A 16,377-nucleotide genomic window follows, 5' to 3' on the forward strand; every position below is an offset into this window, starting at 1 on the left:
TAATGGGACTGGAAAAGGCCTCCTGTAGAAAACAGCATTTGAGGTGAGTGGAGGTGAGGAGAGAGAGCAGATTCTGAGCATGGGAGTTATCTAATAAAAAGGCAGAGTTAGGACGTGGAGTGTCTCGTATGGAATTTACGGTACTATACTAGCCGGGAGGGTAGAGTGTAAGAAGCCTGGAAAGCAAGGAAGGGGCCAGGTTTTGAAGAGTTTTAGAAACCAAATAGGGTTTTATGTTCTAGTAAGAAGGAGGCTGTCCAGAAGGCTATTCCAGTAATCCAGGTGTGAAGTGATGAGGGCACCAGGGTAGCAACCATATGAGTGGAAAGAAGGTGATATAAAGGGAGAAATATTGTGCTGGTAGAAATGACAAAACTTACAACAGATCAGACATGTAAGGTGAATGCAAGTGAGAAGTTAAGGATGGCACCCAAGTTGTAAGCCTGGGTGACTGGGAGGTTGGTGGTGATGCCCTCAACAGTCATAAGGAAGGGTTTTGAGGAAAGAAAGTTATGGTTTTGGAAATCAAGAGTGTGAAATGCCAGTGGGACATCTGTCCAGTTTGAGATGTCCAAGGGAGAGTTAGTTGATCGTGTAAAGCTGCAGCTCAGAAGTGTTTGGTGTGTCAATATGTGCCTCCATGCCTCAATGATTGAATATTCTTATATTTGTATCTAAGAAATTCATAGTATAAGAATTAAATTCTTCTAGTTTTGCTTAATTTACTAATTAAGACCCTGTTTAGACCCTCTATCATAAGAGAAATATTTAAGACCTCATATTTTGAATACATATATCATAACCAAAAATGACTGTTGTAATATGACAAATTATATAAGTGATATTACCATTTGCTAATGCCTTTAATGAAGGCATAAAGATAGTTTTCTAAGAATTAAACTAAAACATAGAAGTGTAAGCTAGAACCCCTCAGTGAATCTTTTAATTGATTTGATAGTCTTCTTGCCATTCATTATATAGACCTGAGACTGAGTTAATGTTGATATATAGGGAATTGTTATAATAGAGTAATTCTATTGTAAAGATAATTCTGTGATCATATTAACTGAGAATGCCTTTTGTTAGCAAGCATAAGAATGATTTCTGCATACTTATAAAATTCAAGTATATTGTCTCTTTCAAAGGGACAATAATACTTAATAAAATATATACACTTATTTTGTCAACTCAGGTTTATTTTTTAAAATATGAACCTAATGGACATGCCTTTTTTCTTGAATTGTTCCCTGTTTAAGGGCATTCACTTAGTTTCCATCTTTAGTCATGTTTTAAAAGATTAACTAATGTAGATATTGATCAGTTGATTATAAATTTGCTTAGTTTTGCAGTACTAGTGTATAAACTGACCTCTGATGTACCTGGAAATAATTTGGAAAACAAATTACAAAGTGAGTTGCTCAGCTTATTTTTTTTTCCCGTTAAACTTTGGTGTAGGTAGCATCTTTGCCTTTCCCTTGGTTGCTGTGGTTTTTTGTTTGTTTCTTGAAGCTATTTGAGAACTTTTGACTGATTTTTTTATTAATCCATTGAAAGCTGCAACTATATATCTATATATGTATATTTGTGTATATATGTGTATGCTCTTAATCTGTGTGTGTGTATGTTAACCTTTTCTGTGTGATAGACCCCTTTGGCAGTCTTGTGGACCCCTCCCTGGAATAATGTTTTAAAATGAATAAAATAAAATGCATAGGAATACCAAGGCAACAGCTACATCGAAATGCAGTTATCCCAACCACAGTAAGCTGAGGACTCCAGGTTAAGAACCTCTGGTTTAGATGAAAAATTTTTGAAAAATATGCTGAAATAATTCCATGCAGGTTATCACTTTTTCTGAAGGAATGCTCCAAGAATATAAGCTTCAGAAAAAGTCATAACCTGAATGAATTGATGGAATTTCATCATCTCAGAGGTTCATATGCCAGTGAAATCAAGGGTCTAATCCCTATCTTAGATGAAATGATGATAGAATAAAAATGTTCCCATTCACAAAGCAGTAATTCTATAATTATCTCGAAATAATTTGCAAGCAGTATTCCAACCTCTTTCAACTGGAATGGCTCTTTCCAAAGTTACCAATGGTTTCTTAACTTGATGGCTTTTTCTCCTTGCTTCAGGTCTTTCCCCTTTTCACTGAGTCTTCCATAAGCTGCCCAACTGATTTTTAGGAAGCATGGGTCTAACTAAGTCACTCCACTGCTCAATAAACTCCAGGGGTTCCTTGTTACCTGCAGTCCTAGGATCCACCTGCAAACTACTATTTGCTGTTTTAATGGCCTTTATAATTCTGATTTGCTTTTCTAATCTTATTATATGACTTCCCTTTATACCTGCTTTGGTCCAAACAAACTGGCCTTTTTGTTCCTTACTTCTGATGCTCCTTCTCCCTTTTCCAGACTTTTGCAAAAGTTAGTTACTCCACATGCTTGGATTGCATTTCCCTTACCTCCATTTCTTAGAATCTTTATTTTCTTTCAATGTTCGTCTCAAGCACCACTTCCTGCATGAGGCCTTTTATCATTCCTCCCTTCCCCCCTTCCAAACTTCTAGTGCTCTGTGCCAGAAAATTATCCCTTGTTTAGTTTATGTATATTTATATGTATCTGCTGAAGTTGCAGGTACTCCTTCATTTACTTAGCACAGGGCTTGGCATATAGCTGCTACTTAATAAATGCTTCCCAATTAATTAATTTGAATAAATGCTCATTGATTTGTTAATGTTAAAAAAGATAAGTCAGAAAGTGAAAGGCTCCATACAGAGGCATAGGCTACTTTTATTTTTCTCTATTATGATTTTGTGTGTGTTTTATACATTCACGTGTATATACATGTATATGTAAGTTAACACAAGTCAGGAGATTTTCTTTCAAAGATTTTTATTTTTTTAAAGTAGTTTAAATGAAATCTTGAAAAAAACTAGGGCATATATTGTCATGCAAATTACAGTATTGCAGTACTGCTGTATTCATTGTGAAGTCTGTTCAGTTAATTCAAAGAGGTTTTTGGTTTGAAGTAAAGAGGTATTAACTTAATTTTTATCCCTAATCTAGTGTCTTTAATTCTGTTTCATTATTCTTTAGTCTTTTTTCATCTCTTTAGATGATCCTAATTTGTATGTTAAGAAAAAGCTTAGATTTTAGCAAGTGGATGAATTTTCAGTGACTGCTGCTTATTTCTTGTGCTATCTTAGCTATCTCCTATCTGCATTTCTCTACATGTGAGGTCCTTTGGAGATAAAGTTATAGATCAATAATTTATTCCTAAATCATATGCTTTGTTGGATAAACCGTATCTACCAAGTAATATTTTCTGTAAGAACATTAAATGACAGAATCAGGATCCAAAAAGCTCTTGACAAACTAAAATTATGGAATCATACAAGCAAGGTGAAATTAGTAAGGACATATATAAAGCATTATACTTGCTTTCAGAAAATTAGTGTACAACTGTTTGATCAGGAGACTTGGCCAGAAAACAGCTCATGCTTAAAAAGACAAAAGGGTTTACTCATTAACAGTCATCAGGAGTGGCCAGAGCAGCTAATGCAATTTTGTTTGTTTGTTTGTTTATTCTGAATTTAAATACCAACAAAACTGAGTATTTCTAGATATATAGAACAAAACAAAAAGATAATGACATTTGAAGTTGTCAGTCACCAGTTCATAACTCATTTTTAAATAATGTATAATATATGTATTTATGTATAAATATACACATATATTTACTAAATGCCACATACTTAAAACTGCTCTATTTGTACTTCCTTTTTGCTTTTCGGTACATTAATTTTTCTTTTCAATGACTTGGGTTTTGGGTTTTTTTTTTTGTATTATTTTTTGGCCTTATTATTGCTACTCCAGTTTCTATAAATTGTTCTACCGGTTCTGCTCACTTCATTTTGCATCAGTTCATACTGCCTATGGTTCTCTGGAATCATCTCTTCTGTTATTTCTTACCATACAGTAATATTTCATCAAGTTAATCAGTTCAGGATTGAGGTGCTTTTTTTTTTTTTTTAATCTGTAGCCTTTGACACGGTCAGTCACCTTCTCTCTAGGGCTTCATGACACTGTTCTCCCTTGTTTCTTAACTTATTTCACCACTCTTTTTCAGTTTCTTTTGCTGGATCTTCAGGTTGCAATAGCTGTGGGTATCTCCCAAGGCTGTGTTTTGGACCATCTTCTCTATATATATTATTATGCTTGATCTCTTCAAATGCTAGCAATTATCATCTTTATTCAGATTATCCTCAGATCTAGTTATCTAGCCCTAACCTTTCTCTTGACCTTTAGTCTCACATCTCCATTTGCCTATTGGACATCAAAATGTCCGAAACTGAACTCATTATTTTTCTTCTCAAACTCTCCCTTCTCCCAGTATCTCTCCCATTGCTGTAAAAGGTACCGCCATCTTCCCAGGCTCCCAACCTAGGGGTCATCCTTAACTTCACACTCTCACCCATTATATCCAATCATTTACTAAGGCTTGTCAATTTTCCCTGTAATAGATCTCATATGCTCCCATTCTCTTCTCTGACATTGCCATCTCCCTGGTGTAAGCTTTTATCACCTCATGCCTGGACTGTTAAAGTAGCTTTCTGGTTGCTTTGCCTACTAGAGTTTCTTTTCCCTCCAGTCCATCCTCCACTGTTACATCATTCTCCTTAAAGTGAATGTCTGACTATGCCATCCTTTCCCTCCATTTAATAAACTCCAATGGTTTCCCTTTCATTCCAGGATCAAATATAAAATGTCTGTTTGTCATTAAAAGCCCTTCACAACAAGTCCTATCTTTCTACTCTTCTTTCTTTTTAGATATAGTTTTATTTATTTCATTAAATATTTCCCAATTACATTTAAAAAAAATTAACATTCCTTTTTTTAAATTTTGAGTTCCAAATTCTCTCCCTCCCTCACCCCTTGAGAAGGCAAACAATATGATATTGATTATACAAATGAAGTCATGCAGAACATTTTCATATTAGTTATGTTGCAAAAGAAAAAGACACAGAAAAACAAGAAAAATAAAGAAAATAAAAAAGTATATTTTGTCTGTGCTCAAAGTTTATCAATTCTCTTTCTGGAGGTAGATAGCATTTTTTGTCACGGATGCTATGGAATTGTCTTGGGTCATTGTCTTGATCAGAGTAGCTACTAGTCTTTCATAGTTGATCATCATTACAATATTGCTGTTAAAATGTACAGTGTTCTCCTAGTTCTGCTTACTTTACTTTTCATCAGTTCATGTAAGACTTCGTAGGTTTTTCTGGAACCATCCTGCTCATCATTTCTTAATAGGACAATAGTATTCCGTCATAATCTTACACCACAACTTGTTCAGCCATTCCCCAACTAATGAGCATCCCCTCAATTTCTAATTCTTTGCCACCACAAAAAGAACCGCTGTAAATGTTTTAGTATGTATAGGAACTTTTCCCTTTTCTTTGATCTCTTTGGGATACAGACCTGATAGCAACATTTCTGGGTCAAAGGGCATACACTGATTAATAACCTTTTAGGCATAGTTCCAATTTGTTTTCTGCACAGCTCCACCAAGAGTGCATTAATGTTCCGTTTTTTCCACATACCCTCCAGCATTTGTCATTGTCCTTTTCTGTCATGTAGCCAATGTGATAGGAGTTAGCCAATCTGGTACCTCAGAATTGTTTTAATTTTTCATTTATCTAAACAATAGTGATTTAGAGCATTTTTTCATGTAACTGTTGATAGCTTTGATTTCTTCTTCTGAAAACTGCCTGTTCATACCCTTTAACCATTTATAATTAGGGAAATAACTCATTCTTATAAATTTGATTCAGTTCTCTATATATTTGAGAAATGAGACTTCTATCAGACACTTGTAAAAATTTCCCCACCAGTTTCCTGCTTTCCTTTTGATTTTGACTGTATTAGTTTTGTACAAAACCTTTTTCAATTTCATGTGATCAGAATTATCCATTTTGTTTCCCACGATCTTCTCTGTCGCTTGTTTGGTCACAAGCTCTTCCCGTATCCATAGATCTGATAAATTTTTTGGTACTCCCCTAACTTACTTATGGTATCACTTTTTATGTCTAAATTATTTATCCATTTTTACCTTTCTTGGTACATAGTATAAGATATTAGTCTATGCCTAGTTTTTGCCAAACCACTTTCCAATTTTCCTAGCGATTTTTTGTTAAATGGTGAGTTCTTGCCCCCAAAGCTTAGATCTTTGGGGTTATCAAACGCTAGATTACTGTGGTCATTCACTATGGTGTATTATGTACCTAATCTACTCTAATAATCTACCACTCTATTTCTTAACCAGTACCAGATTATTTTGATGATTACTGCTTTGTAATATAATTTGAAATCTGGTACTGCTAGGCTACTTCACATTTTTTTCCCTGTTCATTCCCTTGATATTCTTGACCTTTTGTTCTTCCAGATGAATTTTGTTATTATTTTTTTCTAGCTCTATAAAATAATTCTTTGGTAGTTTGATTTGCATAACACTGAATAAGTAAATTAGGTAGAATTATCGTTTTTATTATATTGGCTTTTCCTACCCATGAGCAATTAATATCTCTCCAGTTGTTTATGTCTTTATTCTTATTGTGATTTATTTCCCCTACCTTTCCCAGGTTTCACCCACCACCACCATAAGTAATCCAGTGACATTAGCTTCCATGCATTTTTACTGTCCTCCATGCTTGGAACTCTTGCTCTTCTCTCCCTCATGGCTTTCTAGATTTCTTTCAAGTTTTGGCTAAAGACCCACTTTCTTCAAGAAACCTTTCTCAAGCTCCTTTAATGCTAATGACTTCCTTCTTAGATTATCTCCAGTTTATCCTGTATATACCTTGTTGTATGTAGTTATTTGAATGTAATCTCCTCCCCTTCCCATTAGATTGTGAGCTCCTTGAGAGCAAGAATCGTTTGTTTTGTTTTTTCAATAGTTCTTTGTCTCTTAGGTGCCTGGCATGTATCAGGCACTTAATAAATGCCTATTGATTGAGTAGAGGAGTGCCAGAGACAATAACTTACTCTCTAGAAACTACCTTCTCCTATTTTCGTTGCAGAACGTGCCAACAGAAGCATTCACCAACTGACATGTGCCTTTCAGGAAAGTGATATAGTTGGGGAAGATGAATTTGAACATGAAGAGTCCTCTTGTGAAACTGGTACTGAGGAGAGTGGGGCTACTTGGCACGAACTACATCATAGCCATGCAGGTACATGATTGGTATTTAAATTTGATGAAAAATTAAGGGATTGTGATGCTATAATGACTAAGATCAGCTATTATTCTTGGGTGGAGCTAACAAGTTGATTTTTTTTCTTTAGTTAACCAACTTAAAGCCTTGTTAAATCAGCAGAACAACAAGGAAAATGAAGTATCCTCACCAAGAAGAAGAAAACTATCACCTTTGGTTTGTATTCCTTTTGAAGACTTGACAAAATCAATAGATTCTGTTTTAACATTGTATTTTAAAATCATTGTCACTTTATCAGTAACCTAGATTGATTGCCAACTCTGAGCCTAACATTCTAACACAAACTCCATAATGCCTTGTATTTTTAAAAGCCATTTTTCATGTCTTCCGACATATTTGACTGAAGCCTCTATGTATTTGCTCTAAAGGAGGGACTTCCAGTGCTTTGAATTTCTGTGGTCTTGCCTTCTAGAATTCTTATAAGAAGAAGATGAGCAAGAACATGAGGCTATCATTAAACTATAAGTAGCCCGTGTCCCAGAACCCCAGCTCAATCCAACCAACCCAAGTTCAATCTTTGGGTGCCCTTCAATATCCCTTTGGTATATCCTGGCCCCTTGGAAACCTCAGGGTATAAATTCTATCTAGATTTCTACAGAAAGATGAGGTCCTCATTTCTGATCTCTGACTTCCCTTCTCCAAATCTGTCAGCTCTCTTTAAAGGCTAACTTCAAGTGTTCACCTAGAATTTATGTCAACTGTTTTTCAGTCATCCCCATGTACCATCAGTCTATCATCCATCCCCAATGTAGTGTCTGTTATTTGTCAAAAATTACCCAAGGCAAGTGAGGAGCTGACTCCAACCAAGAAATATGATCACAGTCCCACTGATGGTATCAATGGGACTGTTCAATCTTATGTAGGGAGATGATAACTTCAGAGTAAAAATACCCTCCTCTTGGCCTTTTGCTTTTGGTTTTTCTTCTTTTTTTAATCTAAAAAAAAATTAACCTACCTCATAAATTTTTAATTTGATTACTAAGTAAAATGAAATTGATGAGATTGTTCATCTCCTATCCTTTGTTAAATGTTTTCAAATTGCCTACCAGTGTATTTTAATTCTCATCAATAGGCAGAGGTATAGTAGAAAGAACATGAAATTAGGAGGGCCTTCTGAAGCTTGAGTCCTGAATCGATGGATTGCTTGCTGTTTAACTTTAAGCACATCACCCTTCATATCTCAGGGCCTTGATTTCATCATCTGAAAAATAGTGATGATGATTATCTGCCATGCCTTCCTCATAGAGTTGTTTTAAGGATTGAATAATTGATGTGAAAGCACTTTAGGAAGGTAGGACATTCTATATAAATGTAAAATATTCCATTAGTCATATTTTAGAATACCTTTTTGCTATAATGTGTCAAACATTTTGATCCCTTGAATTATTGTGCTGGGACACAGTGACATGTTAAGTTCTTTTTTTTTTTTTTAAGGGATGTAAGGTTTATAATAGAAACGTGTAGTAATATTTCATTCTAACTTTACAATTCTATATTTAATATCTAATTTAGAGATTTGTGTTTCATTGATGAGATTATTGATAAGATAAATCTCACATAAATATGACTGCATAATAATTTAAGAAAATAATTTAAATAAGATGTTTTTGTCATTCAGACAACTATCACTAAGTATTTGGCTGTGAAGTGCCTTCTGCAATATATTTAAGCACATACTACATGAACTTTTTAATCTTATGGGTCAATGTGTTATTACTCTATTTCCTGAAATAACTAGACATATCTGCTAGCATTTTTCCAAGATAAATTTTGAAAAACTAATGTTATATAGAGATAAAACATAAGCTGCCAGAAAGAAAGCATAATAATTTTGATAATACATTATAGATTTATGCCTACTCATGCATAAAGAAGACAGGGTATTTGGAATCAGATGTTGACAATTTAAATGTAATGATTGCATGTTTTGATATTTAAAACACAAAGATGTGATGAGATAACTTGAGCATTGATTTTCTCCTTTCAGATCTAGTTATCATTAAAAAATCGAAGTATTCCCAATATAGTTGGTATTTCAGGGAACATGCAGATTTTTTTATGTGACCTCAACAATATACATTTAAAAATTATAATTTTTTCCATTGACTTAGACTATACATATTCACTAAGAGTGGTAAAAATTCATGTTGGTTTTCCCTAAATTATTAATAGAGTATAGAATTTCCACAGCCCTTACAGATCATCTATTATGACTCTATTTTGTAGATGAAGAAAATTAGACAGTGAAAGTTTGTGGCTTTGCCAAGGTTCCTTAGCAGAAAAAAAAATTCAATTCCACATCCTCTGACTACAGTTCAATAAAACAAGCATTAAGGACCTATGAGATGTCAGGCATGTGCTAAGTTCTTGGGACACAAAGAAAAAAACCAAACAGCCCATTTCCTTACAAGTTTACATCCTATTGATGAGGACTGTATGTTATTCCTTTCCATTGATTTGAGATTATAGCATTTAGTTGACATATGATAGTCACCACAAATATTTATTTTGGTCACCAGTTCTCAGAGATACCAGAGAAGAGAGTTATGTCCACTTCTGTGGGGTGCAGTCTGTACTTCCAAGATCTCAGAGATCTTTGGTGCCTGGAAGTGGGAGATTGCGCGGATAAATGCTGTTGACTCTTCTTTTTCTTTCTCTCCTAACACTGGTTAGTCAAATGTCAGACAGATTTAGATGTGATATACATACAATTAGAGTGTTAGAAGCTCAACCATTCAGTAATATGGCTTCTGAAATTCAGCTTAATGACATTGGCTAGTGGGCACTGCCGCTTATTTAAACAGAACATTATTCTAGGAGGCCATAGGGATGTGTTCTTCTAGAAAAATATGCTCCTTGAGGAAAGGGGCTATTTAATTTTTATCTTTGTATAATATTGTTTAACACAGTGACTCATACTAATAGAGCTCACTAAATGTTGAATCAAATGGAAATTTTGTTATCAGAGGATGAGTCTGTCCTATCCACTCGATCCTGCAGTAATTTCTAGGAGAAGGTTGCGCCACCCAATGTTAGCAGGATATTGATAACATTCATATGCTATTCTACCATTTTTATAGCACTTATCCAAACAATTTTATAGCTGCTTTAACTTTACAGCAATACCTCCTAGTTTTGTCCATTCACAAGGTTTTTAGAATAAATTTATAGAAATCACACACAAAAAAATCATGCAGTCATTATTTTTGTCCAGGTTATACCAAGTCCTAGTACCAAATGAATGAGAAGAGTGATAGCTAATATTTCTACTCAATCCAAATATAGCTAACCTGTGTGATTTTCACCATAGAACACAGCAGAAAATGAGAATAACAGTTTTCCTGCCCTATTTGATCTTGTTCCCATTTTTAATGATCAATCCCAATACGTTCATCATTTAGAGGAAGAAGTGAAATTTTGTAAGGTAAGTTTGGGGTTTGCTTGCTTTTTGTTTTAGATTTTTAAAATCTAATAAAGTCAAGTTGATTTTTTAAAAATTTACAATATGTACTTACATCAAATTTTCATTGAATTTATTATCTTCTTCCTAAAACCTGTCCTAACCTCTAACTTCTTTCTTTATTGATGGCACGATTTTTCTCTCAGTTGTACAGATTTCTAGCCTTATCTTTGACCCTTTCCTCTCTCTTCCCTAGAACTGTTGTCTTATGGATTTGTGATATTGTTTTTGATTAACACTACCATATCCAATCAGTTGCCAAGCCCTGTCATTTCTAGTTCTGCAAAATTTCATCTGTTTCTTCTTTACTATTCCCATTGCAACTACCTTAGTTCAGGTCCTCATTACTTCTAACTTGGACCGTTGTAATTCCCTCTTATCTGAATAAGTTACTACTTCTCACAGAAGTAGAGAAAGTATGTTGATGTGAAGTAAAGAGAAATAAGATTGAACATAGCAGGGCTAGCCAAGGTGTAATAAGAAATAGCCATTTGTAGCAGGAGTGTGAAGTCACAAAGGTGCTGTTTGTTAAATGCTAATCACAGAATCTGAGTTGAAATGAACCACGGTGGCCATCTAGTCTGTTGTGGACTTGAACCAGGACACAGGGAAGTCCTTTAACATCTCTGACAGAATATCCAGGCTATACTTAAAGATCTCCCATAATGAGGAACCCAGCATATTTCTCCGGGCAGTCCATTCCACTCTAAGACAGCTTTAATTGTTAGCTTACATTAGTCTACCTTTTTGTGCTTTTAGTCATTGCTCTTAGTGTTTCCCTCAGGGTTAAATACTTCTTGCATATGACACCCTTCAGATATTGGAAGACATTCATCTATAATATCTTCCCCTAAATATTTTATTTTCTTTAACTACAATCTCCACCAGAAGCCATCTTCAGTTTCTTCAGCTGACACTCATATGGCCTGTCTGTCACTAGAGGATGAGTCTGTCCTATCAACTCAGTCCTATAGTAATTTCCAGGAGAAGATTGTGCCACCCAATGTTAGCAGAATATTGATAACTTTCATATGCTTGCCCTCTCATAGCTCTTTCTTTGAATGCATGCCAGTTTGTCAATATGCTTCCTAAAATTGCTGCACCTGGAAGTGTAGACTAGTGCTCTAGTTAATTCTTGCCAGGGCAAGGTAAATATATTAAGTCTCTCTCTTTGGACACCATACTTCTAATAATTTAACCTAAGATCACATCCATATACTAATGAAATCACAGCTCCAGATTTCCTTCTCTTGCTCTCCCCTCCTCTATCTCCCCATCACCTTCTCTGGCCTCTCCCCCCTCACTCACTCTTTCCCCTCCACCTCTTTTCCCTCCTCCCCCCTCTTCATATATGTGTATATGTGCATATATATGGGGGAAGGTACTGTAATATTATGCTGTTGTCTCACATGGGACTTGTAGAAAACTAAGATCCAAAGGTTTTTTTTGGGGGGGGGTATGAAGTGGTAGGTGGGGGCACAGAATATTGTTTAATCTTTTTTCCCATCCTGTATACTAAATACAGAAAAATTCTAGCATAAACTTTAGGTCCCTTAATGTTCTCTTGAGTATTTCTCTGCAAAATCAATTAAAAGAACATGGAAATATTTCCTAATTCCCACTCCTAGATTGTATGATAAGTCCTTTGAGCTTTTCTTGGGTCATTTGATGATAAAGAGTAACCATCAACTCTGGATCAGGATTCATTCCATGCTGTATAGTTTATAGAAGCAAATAACTCTAATTGATAACATTTTAACTTCTCTTAAGTATTTATCATATTCAAATTTGTATCTTTTTTTTTGTTTTCTCATGATGTTGGGTATAAAAACTTTTTCAGGGTGGAGAACATTCATTCATTTTTTTCTTTTCCTCTATAACCTAACAATATACTCTGTGTAGTAGGTGGTTAGTAAACTTTTACAGAATAAAATAGCAATTCTAAATTGTATTATTCTAAAGTTCACTATGTCTTATCCTGCAGTACAACAAAAAAAAAAAACCCTAGACTTTTGTGTGTGCTCCCTCTTTAACAACTCTCCATTTAATCTTCACCATCTATTTTTGTGTGTGTACCTGTTCCAGTCTTCCATACCTTCAATCTACCTGATGGGGTGATGGGACCTGGACCCTGAATTTTCCTATACATTTCAGCACCCCAGTCCTTGGTGACTGGCCTGAGGTATCAGACCCAGTCCAGTCCACCTAGATAACTCAATAGTCTTTTCACTGTGGCTCTCCCAGCCCCTACCACTTAACTCCTTTTACTGTTTGCACCCGGGCCCTCCAGACTATTTACCACTCCCTAATCTCGTCCAAATCTTCTCATGGTCTTTTTTGTGTATAAAAGTATCATTCTCATCCCCATCAAGCTGCAAATTTACTAGGATTCTGCCCATAGTATTACAATAAACCTCAATACCTTGACTGAAAGAAGGCTTGAGTGGTTGAATTCTTTTCAGGCAGACCTCCCTGTACCCTTATATTTTGGGGTTCTCAGCACACCAAACTGCAACATCCCCATTTTTGTCTTTTTGTTGATTTTTTTAACAAGTTGAAACCAGTCAGTTATAACTTGTTAATATACATGTTTTTTCTTCAGAAAATTAAACCTTTTGTTTTGATGATCTTTTTCTTATTTTCTGATGATAAATCCTTTTGTCCTACTTCCTAGTACCTATTCTTTAGTTGGGTGGGATTGAGGAATAGTCAAGATCACAAGTAACTAAGAAGAGTACCACCAATCTCAACAATATTTGCTATCTCAAGTCTTTTATTTGAGTTATAATGCTTATGTAGATTGTAAACACCTAGGAATAGAAATAGTTTTTTACATTGCTTTAAGCACCCTGGTATTCTGCAAGGAAAAACAGTCTGTTTAGTAGTTTAAGCATATATGCTCTTATTGCTTTCTATAGGAAGAACTATCTGGAATGAAGGAAAGGATACTCATAGTTGTGCAAGAAAATGAAAAGCTTCAGGAAGAGTTGAAATCCAGATCAGCAGAGCAGAAAATTGAGCATATCTTTATGGATTCGTCTGTGAGTAATTTTTTTTAGATGTAAGAGCCCAAGAGTGGGCATGGACCATTTTTCAGAGTTGAACAGTGGAACCATTGCTTGTAACTTTGGCTTTATCCACTTGATTAAATTTTAGCATTAACTGGGGATGGTTTAATTGGGTCAGGCTACTACAGATCTGTGCTGCACTGGGACTGAGTTTATACATGGAGCAGAAGAATCTCCCGGAAGTTTAGAGAGATCTGGATAGAACAGAGCACAGACCAGAGACAAGAGACCTGAAAGCAGGCTTTGGTCCTTGGTGCGAGGTGCAGCCTGTGCATCACACTACTTCTCACTGACTGTTTCCAGCTTAGCCTGAGAGATAACAGCCTTGAGAGGAAGTGGCATAGCAGCCAAATAGGTCGTAGCATTGGGAGTCACATGACCCCAGGAAAGAAAGGAACAACATGGCCTTGTGGATATCCACAAGTGAAAGAGTGGTGAGAGCTCCTGGCTCCAGTTACCTGGAGAGGAGAAGACAGTACTAATGTATTTCTGGAACTGGAGATCAAACGGTGACTGAGCCACGGTGTGGTGGAGCAAGCCTGCCCCTTACGCACTACTGAGTTATTTGGACGTTGCAGACCTAATGGGAAGGGGACTGCGTCTCTAACAACCCCAAGTGCCAAATTACTTTTGGAAGAGCCCCATGCACATAGGCTTACTACTCTAAGCTTGGGAGGCTGTATGTATCCTCAGGGAAGCTGGGGGAGGGTTACTGGAAGATTTAAGGATTAACTCTTGAGCAACCTGTCTTGTTTCCTTTCCACGAGGAAGCCGAGCCCCAAAAGCTTTCACTTGCCTTGCCACTAGTTAGTGGAAAGAGAATTGATCTTGAGGAGAGTTAACCTTCTGCCTTTGTGGAGAATTGGAAGGGAAGATGAAGGCGAAGATCAAAAGAGAGTGAGACCACAGGAGATTTGTGACTTGATAACCTGATCTACTAATGCTAATCGAACTGTCTCATAGGCTTCCAGTCATGTCCCTTCTCACTAGACTGTAGGAACCCTTCCCTTGAGGATAAGGATCTTACCTCCTGCATTTCAATCTTTGCTGTATATGAAGGTCGTGAGATGATAAATTTAAATCTGGAAGGGATCTTATAGAAGGAGTGAAAAGCCAGGCATAGTCTGACATGGACCCTAGATTTTGGAAATAGATTTCAGAATTTTTAGGAGAAGATAGGATGATTCTCATGCACTAAAATTCTACAGGGGAAGTCACCATAGGAAGAATGGGAAACTAAAGAAAGAAATTCTGTTGACACAGAGGTAGACAATCTCAGTAAAGAGGAAAAATGAGAATTGTTTGAAGAAATCAATGTGGATGTACAGAGAACTTGCCAACCAGTGTAGATTTTTATAAGATATGTACAGAAGATGCAAGTTAGAGCTGGTAACAAAATGGAAACATGAGTGAGACATTTTTATATGAATGCTATAAAAACGGTGTCGAGAATGCTAAAACTGAGAATGAGCTGAGGCTGATGAGGGAAGGTAAAGACAACAAGTAGTGTTTTGGCTGTATTGATGGAAAGAGGATTAAAGAGGATTGGATCCCTATTGGAGGTGAATGGTGATATCTTTGACTGACAGTGGAGAGAAGAAAGTGCCTCTCAGGTCTTATTTTGCTTTGGCTTCCTTTACCAGGGACAGTGACCCAATTACAGTGGAAATGACAGAACAAAAATTGCTAACTAGGAGTTTATGCTCAAGATAAGTTAGACTATGATAAGTTGCCCTTGATGATTTCAAATCACCTGGCCCAGATGAACTAGATCCTTGGGATACCAAAGGAAATGGAAGATGTAATTGTTACCCTTTATTTGTGATATTTAAAAGATCATGGAAGATGAGGATTAGAGAAGGGCAAATGTTTGTCCTGATGTTCAAAAAAAGGAAGAAAGGAGACTACAAACTATAGGCCAGTTAGCTTGACTTTGATTTCTGGGAAAACTTTAGAATGGACCATTAAAGATATAGTTAATGAATAATTACCAAAGTAGTGCCATGATGGCTTCATCAAGGGCTGGTCATGCCAAACAAACTTCTTTTTCCTTTTTCTCTTTTGAACAGGACCTATGATTTTATTGGTCTAGGAAATTCTGGGAAGCAAATATTCTCTACTAGTGCAGGTTGGCACTTGCTCTATAACCTATAGGTTTGGAGATTGCCTCAGTCATTGAGATAGTAGATGACTTTTCCAGGTCATGCAACCAGTATGTCAGAAACACTTGAAAACCGCCTAGATCTTTCTGACTTTGAGTGATTGTGCTCTCTTTCCCACTTGCTCTCTCAACAGGGTTAGTAAACTCATAGATCAGGGGAATACTATAGATACACTTGATAGATTTTAGCAAAACATTTGATAAAATATCTCATACTATTCTTTTGAAAATGATGGAGGTGTGACCTAGACAGTAATATAATTAAATAGACTTAGGTTTGTTGAACAACCAGGCACAGTTAATGACTATTTCTCATTAACTTCTTGTCAGGAGTTAGGTCTCCCATGGAGTATCTCCAGGATCTGTGTTTGGTTATGTACTGTTTAATATTTTTACCAATGATAGTGGA

General features: G+C 36.0%; 1 protein-coding gene across 4 annotated transcripts in view; it reads left to right on the plus strand.

The window, feature by feature from the left end:
* Window positions 1-16,377, plus strand: part of LOC114050142 (serologically defined colon cancer antigen 8 homolog) — a 268,476-nt gene that overhangs the window by 16,528 nt on the left and 235,571 nt on the right. For 3 of the 4 annotated variants that reach the window (XM_027871737.1, XM_027871735.1, XM_027871738.1), the window contains exons 2-5: window positions 7,085-7,237; window positions 7,350-7,435; window positions 10,590-10,703; window positions 13,658-13,780. In XM_027871737.1, the coding sequence (XP_027727538.1) occupies window positions 7,085-7,237; window positions 7,350-7,435; window positions 10,590-10,703; window positions 13,658-13,780 (476 nt within the window). The remainder of the gene's footprint in view (window positions 1-7,084; window positions 7,238-7,349; window positions 7,436-10,589; window positions 10,704-13,657; window positions 13,781-16,377) is intronic. The other variant, XM_027871736.1, reaches the window with a different exon arrangement.

Source organism: Vombatus ursinus, unplaced genomic scaffold, assembly GCF_900497805.2.
Source record: "Vombatus ursinus unplaced genomic scaffold, bare-nosed wombat genome assembly UNPS02014798.1, whole genome shotgun sequence".
NCBI lineage: Eukaryota > Metazoa > Chordata > Mammalia > Diprotodontia > Vombatidae > Vombatus > Vombatus ursinus.